General features: G+C 35.9%; 1 protein-coding gene across 1 annotated transcript in view; it reads left to right on the top strand.

Moving 5' to 3' along the window:
- LOC103581111 (intersectin-2-like) overlaps positions 1-9088 on the top strand; it is a gene marked incomplete at its 5' end in the record, with an annotated part of 34124 nt that overhangs the window by 21018 nt on the left and 4018 nt on the right. The window contains one exon of the mRNA XM_008563020.1: positions 7035-7171. Within this exon, the coding sequence (XP_008561242.1) occupies positions 7035-7171 (137 nt within the window). The remainder of the gene's footprint in view (positions 1-7034; positions 7172-9088) is intronic.

The raw sequence follows: 9088 nt of genomic DNA, 5'->3' as shown, positions 1-9088 counted from the left end.
GGGCGCAACACTGAGGGTTGCGATCCGTTGCCGGTCACAAAAAAAGGAAAAAAAAAAAAAAAACGCTAACTAATTTGGGGATGGGAAACACTAGTCCTTTGGATTGTAAGTAAAAACTTGAATGAGTGTGTACTAGTTGTTAGAGAATTCATTTCCCAAACCTGTAATATAAGAATTAAGGAAGTGTTTCCTTATTTCCTTCAGAGAATTTCAGGCATAACAAATTTAGTTTATTATAGTTTTAGGTGACATGCGAGTTTTCAGAATGAAGACCCAAAGATACAGGGAAAACTGTTCATTTTTGTGCTTCGGTTCTATGAAGTAGGGACAGCCTCATGGAAATGTGATTGGACACAAAAAGTGTGATCTAATGTTAATAGACCAATGGAGGAAACCCAACAAGGCCTATCTATCTGTTCAGCTTCTTCTTGGCCTCTGTGTAGCCTTCCTTCTCCAGGGTATGGGGCAGGACTCTTTCTGGAATGGGGGTCTTATGACCTACAATGAAACAGGTAGGTCAGAGAATTTCTTTATAGACAGCTCCAAGGCAGAAAGGCAGGAGGGCATGTGTAGTTTTTGTCTTTATAGATGGTTTGGGGGAAAAGGGCTTCTGGTTTCTATGACCTACCTTGGGGAAGAGGAATTCTAGTTTCTATGGCTTGCCTCAGGGGGAATGAGGCTGAGAGACAGGAGGGCAGGAGAAGTTCAGAGGAAAACTGTTTTCGAGGCTACTTCTGAGGCCTTTGGGGTGTTGCTTTTTCTGAGCCCCAACAGTAGCCACCACGTTCTTCTCAGCTTCTTGGACTCATAGTCATGATTTACCAATGGGCAAATGCCTAGAAGGAGAAGTGGCACTGAGTGTCACTCTCACCTCTCTTGAACTTCCCCTTCTCTCCAGGCTCTTAGCTTCTCTAGTCCTCACTGCCTTGATAGTGCTCGAGTGCAGGTTAATATGTAGCTTTTATATTTTGTTCAACTTTTGTAGTTCTTGGCAGGAGGTTTGTTCTGCAGAAATTAGTCTGCCATCACTGGGAGCAGAGATCCCAGTTATTAGACTTTTTCTGTCCCGTGTCTGCCCGGGAAGGAAGCCCTATTTCAGAGGTTTGAGGCTTCATACAAATCTGCCTTAGAAAATTACTGGAAATGGGAGTTACAGTTTGAATTCTGGCTCAGCGAGAGATTCTGTAAGATTCTTTCCTAATTGTATTTGCTTACCTCCCTCCCTCCCTCCCTTCTCTCTCTCTTTTTTTTTTTTTTTTTGGTTACTTAACATGGGGAAATAATCCCATGGAGAATCCTTTATCCTAAACCTTTCCATTGAGACTTCATCATTCTGGTCTTCCCTTCTAGTCCTCAGTTACTCTGGAAATTCCTTATAAAATTGAGTTTTACAGATGGCTCGTCGAATTCAGTGAGCAACTGTGGAAGAATGAGATCCCTTGTGTTTTGTTTTGTTTTGTTTTGTTAACAGGCTCAAATACTATTTGTTTGGTATTCTTTTGAATCATTTAATCTTAACATTTTCCCCTAGCTAATAAATAAAGTTATTTAATCTAATTTAAGTGAAAGTAAATATAGAGTCCGTGGTATAGGATTAAATGGCATAGTAGAGATAGTTCAAAACTGCAAACCTCAGGCAGTTCACTTAATCTTCAGAGCCTCCGATACGGTCATGATGATATCTATTTTACATGATTGTTATAAAGATCAAATGTAGGCATTATGTATAAAAACACTTTAAAGTGCTACACAGATGTTCAGTTTGAGGAACTAATTTGCATTCTGCTATATTTTTTTCTTATGACTAATAAGAATTTTTTGTCCTAGTTATGTTGCACTGTGACTAAGTTGTATTTTGTCAGCTGAGTCTCTTTTAAGCCTTGGCCTTTGAAAAAAATCATCAAATGTTTCTTTAAACAAATTGAGAATATAGGATTACTTCTCCTTGCCAAAGAAGGAGTGTTTAGTATTGATGGTTAAAGCTCAGCAAGTTACATCTTCCATTTCTATCAGGATGGGAGACTAGGTGCCCTGAGCAACCCTTCCACTGAAAACAATAAAATAGATGCTGGATTTAAGTTTTTTTTTCATAAATGCATTGTTGAGCTATGTTTAGGTATACTCAGGCCAAAAACTAACCATAACCAAGTGATGAAATTTAGTATTATCAAAGTGGTACAGGGGCCGGCCTGTGGCTCACTCGGGAGAGTGCAGTGCTGATAACACCAAGGCCATGGGTTCGGATCTCATATAGGGATGGCCGGTTAGCTCACTGGGTGAGCGTGGTGCTGACAACACCAAGTCAAGGGTTAAGATCCCCTTACCGGTCATCTTTTTAAAAAAAACAAAGTGGTACAAACCAACATTATGTGTCTTTCCTGATATGATGCAGCACATATATGTGAGAAAGACACACTACCACTTCTTTTTTTCCAAAAATATTTAATCTAAGTGCGAGGAAATAATTAGAGAAATCCAAACTGTGGTTTGGTCTATGAAACAACTGACTAACATACACTCTAAAAATATGAATCTCGTAAAAGGTAGAAGAAGTCTACTAAATTAAAGAAGACCCAGAGCATCACAGAAGGAGACTAAAGAGCCATGCCAAATAAATGCAGTATGTGATCTTTGATTGGATCATGGATCAGAAAGTAAAAGCTGTTATTAAGGATGATATTTATATTATTAGGGAAATTTTTGACTGTGAGCTCTGTATTAAGTAATATTATATCAGTGTTCATTTTCTTTAGAACTGGCATTGACATTGTAGTTATATAGGAGAACGTAGTATCCAGGGGTGAAAGCATCAGTGTCTGCACCTTAGTTAAATTTTCTGTAGGTTTGAAATTTTTCATAATAAAAAGCTGGAAAGAAAATTTAGAGTTAGGAAGTATTAAATGTTTATGAAAAATGAAACATAGTATATTTTTGAGTTATAAAGATAATAAATAGATTAACCAAAGGTAAATATCAATATTGGGAAATGGAGAAGAGAGAGGGAATAGTGTTAATGAGCTGATTCCTCATCTTTCATAATCAGGAGTCAATAGCAATTTTATAATTCGTAAATCAAGATATACTAATAATAGCTAAAATTTATTAAGGGATTTCTCTGTGACTGTCACTGTTCTAACATTAACTTATTTAATCCTCACCTTAACCGTATGCCATAGGTAATATTATTCACATTTCACTTAGAAGAAAATTAAGACAGAAGTTAAGTAACTTACCCAAGGTCACACAAGCTAGTAAGTGGAAGAGGAGAAATTTAACTTAGGTAGTCAAGGTGTTAGCTTAAATGGTTATATTGGGAAGAAAAAGGATAAAAATGTATAAGCTAAATGTTCGACTTAAGAAGCTAGAAAATGAATAGCATAATCAAAGAAAGTAGAAGGAAATTAGTGAGACAGAATAAAGACATTTAATACAGAGAATCAAGAAAGACAAAAAGTGATTCTTTTAAAGATTAATAAAATTTTAAAAACTTTGGCAAGACTGACATAAAAAAGAGAGAAAGCAGAAATAAAATTGGAAGTGGAAAGAAGATATAACTAAATATGCTGCAGATATTAGAAGAGGATATTATGACAAATTTTTGCACACAAATGTAAAATTTAGATGAAATGAACAAATTATAATTTTTCAAAACTGACTCAAGAAAAAATAGAATACCTATAGTTCTATCATCATTGAGCGCGGTGCTGCCAGTCTCAAAAAGGACAAAAAAAAAAAAAATTTTTAAATCTATAGTTCAAAACTTCCCTAAAAGAGAATCCAGACCCAGAGTTTTTACTGAAGGAACAAATAATTCCACTCTTATGCAGCTATTTCAAAATATAGAAAAGAGGAAATACTCCCAAATTATCATATGAAGCTATCATAGACAATCAAAACTTGATAAGAACACTATGAGAAGGGATAACGATAGGCCAATTAACATACAGGCAACAACACATAAACAATATTAAAAAACCAAGTGCAAACATTTGTAAAAGGGATAATTCATCACGACTAGGTTGGATTTATCTCATCCATGCAAAGATGATTTAACATACAAAAATGTTTAATGTGATTTACTATATAAACAGATTAAAAGAGAAAAATGGTATGCTCATCTCATTAGATACAGAAAAGTATTTGATAAAATTTAACGTTCGTTCATAATTTTAAAAATTAAGACTTATTAGCAAACTAAAAGTAGAAGTTCCTTAAACTGAAAGAGATTAGCTGTTATTCTATTATAATTGAGAAAAACTCTGTTCATTTACTTTTCTCAGTTAACTGATATATTTAACCATGATCTCCTAGAAGCAGTGACTTAACCAAGAGGAATAAGCCTAAGGATAGGGATTTCTAGGATCAGTGTGGTCAGGTAGAGGAAATGTTTTGACAGTCCTTCTGGTGCTCTTCAGATCTTATTAATCTGTGTAGACTGTTGTTTGTGCATTTTTATTCATCCAATAAATACTTATTGAATATTTCTACTGTATCAGGCTCTTTTGGCTGAGGACACCTTAATGAAAGATAGTCCTGTTGCCCAAAACATACTTTAGTGGAGGAGGCAATCATACAGTCAGCAGACACTGACCGTGATAGAGGAATGCACAGAATGCCTGGGAACCACAAGGAAGCTCATTAACTCTGACACTGGAGGAATGGGGCTAGTAAAGGAATATGTGGAGCACTATCTTAAAGAATAAGTTGGAGGGCTAACCTTGTAGCCATGTTAAGATCAGACATTAATTTGGCTCCTCTTATCTCTCCTACTCTCCTGTTAAACTTAGGACTCTCCTTACTTATGGCTTTAGCCTATAGTAATAGGTAATATTTGTTGAGAAATATGTGCCCTGCACTACTTTAAGCACTTGACGTGTCTTAACTCATTTTATCCTCACAACACCTGTGAAGCATGTACTATAATTAACCTTATTTTACAGATGAGAAAACTATAAAATAACTTTCCTGAGGTTATACAGCTAGTCACTGACAGTCTGATTCACACCTTGGCCATCTTATTTTAGACCTGTGCTCCTTGTCACTAAACCACACTGCTTCTCCGTAGATTGTAACTGCCATATCCTTCTGGTTTTCAATAGAATTTAGAGAAAGGTGCAACAAATAAAACTATAGAAGCCGACTGCTGTAGAAATTTTGCCATGAGTGAAGTATTTGTATTATTACTGGCTTAAGTTGCAAATATTTTGCTCAGGCATCTTGAACATAGACTCCATACACCACACTATACTCAGATCAGATTTGCCATTTCAGTCAAGTTAAAAGATTCACCTATAAAATAGTTTATTTCTGAAAAGAAATAGTTTGGTTTTGGTTTGGAGTTTTGTTATTGTGTGTGGTAGATACCAAAAACATTTTTTTACCAAAACATTCTACCCAAATATTGTCTTGCTCCCAACGACCTTTGCCATGAAATTTCTTTTGATTACTTTAAGGCTTTTTTTTTTTTTTTGTCTCCTTTCCTCCAGCCTTCTTTTTCTACTCTTGATCAGGATTCTGTAGGTTCCAAGTGAAAGAAATCCAGTTCAAAATAGTTAAATTAAGGAGCTGGCAAATTAGCTTAGTTGGTTAGAGCACCGTGTTACAACACCAGGATCGAGGGTTCATATCCCCTGTACCAGCCAGCCACCAAAACAAAATGAAAAAGTTAAGCTAAAGAGTAATTACTGGAAGAATCTAGGACGACTAACTGAATTGGTAGAAAAGCTGCTGGACAGGGGCAAGTCCCAGGACAGTGAGCAATGAAGTTGAAGAGTTGGTTCCCCTAGTACCCCCCCCCCCCCCCTTTTACTTCTGTCTCTCTAATCTTTGTTTCTCTTTTTTCTGTGTTAAGTTCATTCTTACTACTCATGGTGTCACTTGGTAGTAAGGCAGCTCCGGATTTACCTTATCCCATTTTAATGAGCTCAGAGAAAGGTTTCTTTCTCCCCTCTTCAGTATATCTGAATGCCAGGAAAAGATACTGGCCCAGCTTGGATCATATTCATGTCCTTTGGACCAATCATTCTGCATAGGGAGGTGAGGTGTGATTATTTAGACCAAGAATAAATGATCACACCTGGGTGAAAGTAGAAGGAGCCCTGTGTTTGACAGATCCATCAAAAACACATAGGATGGTGGGGGGAAGGTTGGGGACATCAGTTTCCCAAAGGAAGGAAGGGTACTGTTAGAAGAAGGGGGAAAGAAAATGCTGAACAGATAATCACAAGTTTCAGCTAAGGTGCTTATCTATATCTCACATTTGGGCACTTTTCTGTACTTTGAGATGGTGAACTCTTTGAAGGCAAAGATTTTAGACCTGGGAGTCAGACAGCCTTGGATTGGATCCCCTTTGAATCCTTTAAAGCACTTTGCACACAAGTAGATGCTCAATAAGCAATTTATTTCAAATCTTGTTTGGGATACTTTTCACTATTTTGGCTCATTCTAGTCATCTAGGCACACATTATCTTTTCCATTTTTAGTTTTGAACTAAGTATTTAATAACTGCTTCCGTGTTTAGTTCAAGATCTTGGTGGATAAAAGTTACTGGTAACTTGGTTACATATGTCAAAAACGTGACTGAGCAAAATTCCGCTTCAGATGTTATAACAAGTGAATTGTTCCCCCATATTTTTAATGGATTTTTTGTTGTTGAAAATGGCATACCAAATCAATGAATTGGCTTGTTAAAGATTCTGTGTTTCTTAGAAATGAATTGATGCAAAAGTAAATGATTTTAACATGTATTGAGGGTACTTCAAAAAGTTCATGGAAGGGTTCGTATTATCTTTTAATTCTATTTTCCATGAACTTTTTGAAGTACCCTTATTATTTGTCTCAGTGACTACATAGCTTAAAATACTTACTGTACTTAAAATTTTTTTAAATCTAGATATTTTTTAAAATTTTAAATCTTTTCAATTTAGTTTAACTTGCTTTAGGATTTTTGTCTTTTAATGCAAATGCCACGTTATTATATAAGACAAAAATATTGAAATCATTCAGGTATTGACTTATTTTCATTTTCTTCTTAGGAACTGAGAGAAAGCTACAATACACAGCAGTTAGCCCTTGAACAACTTCATAAGATCAAACGTGATAAGTTAAAGGAAATTGAAAGAAAAAGATTAGAACTACTACAGAAAAAGAAACTAGAAGATGAGGCTGCAAGGTAATACGGCTGACAAATTTATTATACTATATTGCTGTTAGAATTCTAATTTTGTTCTAATCTTTATGAAAATTTAAGGAGAATAAAAGAATTATCCCACTAATCAGATTCTAAATTTTGTAAGTTCAAGCCTCTTTTTTTTAAATTGTTTATGAATATTCATGAGATACAGAGCTGATTGTCTCAAGCTTCCTTTTAAGGACTGAGTTTGCAGTAACCAATTTATGTTTCATTAGTGAAAAATACGCACTTTGGAGTCACACCTGGATTAGAATTCTTGATCTACAACCTACTACCTAGGTGACCTTGGTAAAGTCACTTTTCCTTTCTTTTTCCTTTTTTTTCTTTTCATCTGAAAAAGAAGACATTAATGCATACCTCCTAGGTAACTGTGAATGTTAAATAAAATAATGTAGCTAACATGCCAAATATAATGTCTTGCACATAGTAAGCACTCATTAGTTCCTTCTCTCATAGTGAATCTATTACTGTTTCCTGAAAGATCATAAAATCCAAATACTTAATTCTATAGAATAAGATTAAGTGTAGAATGCCATGTTGATACTATTCTCTTTAAACTACTGAGATACATCAAGTGCCTCCATGCATAGCAAAAAGTAAGACAATTGTGGTATCTACAGCCTAGAGCCATTCATTTAGAGACTTTGCATGATTTTTTCTGTCAGTAAGGTCCTTTTTCTAGTACATGCCTCAGTTTCTCCCAAGTTCTCTAGTGTCAGAAATTGCTATAATTAGTTAACAAATATCAATGAGCCAATTTTCCTTTGCTTTGGTGAAGAGTATATGAGTAATGTCTTTGAAAGAGCTGATAGTTACTGGGGAGGCAAGAAAGACACATTCCCATTCGGCAGCCTCTATTCCTAATGGCTTTAAAATAGTCACTTCCAGCACAGTTTTATTGAGTGGCTGCTGTTGGCCATGATGCAGGTAGACTCTGGATTACTCCTTGCTCCCCGATTCTTCGTAATTCTAGTAGGACATTCAGACAGTTAAGCGAATAGGTGTAATACTGTTAACTCCAAGACTCCTACTTCTGTGGCCTTTTAACAAGAGATAATAGGATAGTATAGAAATAGAGTGGAATTCAAACTAATCAGGCTTTTATTTGCTGCTTAAGCTTGGCTTTTTTTTTTTTTTCCAATTTTTTTTTTTTTTAATCTTGTGCTACTTAACATTGCACAAGGGAACCGTGTCATAATTTTCTGTTGACATACACAGTTTTCTTGATACCTCTTCATCTTGCTCACAATTCCTTTCAGGCTAACAGACCATATTAGTGATACATATTTTCATTTCATTCTTCATCTTTGCACATTATCTTAAAGTAGAGGAAAGAAATCAGTAAGAACAGAAATACAAGTACACAATAGGAAGTAATCAGTCCAGACCTGGATCTTAGTACTACGTATTGGTTTGCTTGGCCATTTGCCCAGGTATGTTCCCTTCTTGTCCCAAGTATTAGTAATAGTCAGGTTTTTACATTGTAGAAGTGGCCTCTGCCCTTTGTCCAGGTTCTGAGGTATCTTCTGGCACTGGACCAGTTTCTCATCCATTAACTCTTGCAGTAAGTTTACTAGAATTTAATGAACTCTCTGGTCTTTTTCCCACTAAATATGTGGTAAGTACTCTGATAGTGGTGTTTATAATGCTGTGAGAATTCACATGAAGGTTAATTGGGTCATCCTAGGCTAGGGAGAGTGTCCGAGAAAGTTACAGAGGAACTGGGGGAGGGAATGGTGGAAATTAAGTAAAGACGGCAAGAGATACATTGTCCTTAAAAGAAAACCAGGTTTCAGTTATAGGACGCTACTGGAGGAAGCATTCTGTGATGTGTTAGAGGATGTAGGAGGGCTTGGAAAGGGTTGAAAGGAACCTAGTAATGGGATAATGAACCAG

Source organism: Galeopterus variegatus, unplaced genomic scaffold (assembly GCF_000696425.1).
Source record: "Galeopterus variegatus unplaced genomic scaffold, G_variegatus-3.0.2 Scaffold12391, whole genome shotgun sequence".
Classification (NCBI taxonomy): domain Eukaryota; kingdom Metazoa; phylum Chordata; class Mammalia; order Dermoptera; family Cynocephalidae; genus Galeopterus; species Galeopterus variegatus.
Note: the sequence above shows the minus strand (reverse complement) of the source record. Positions and strands in the feature narration are given on the sequence as shown.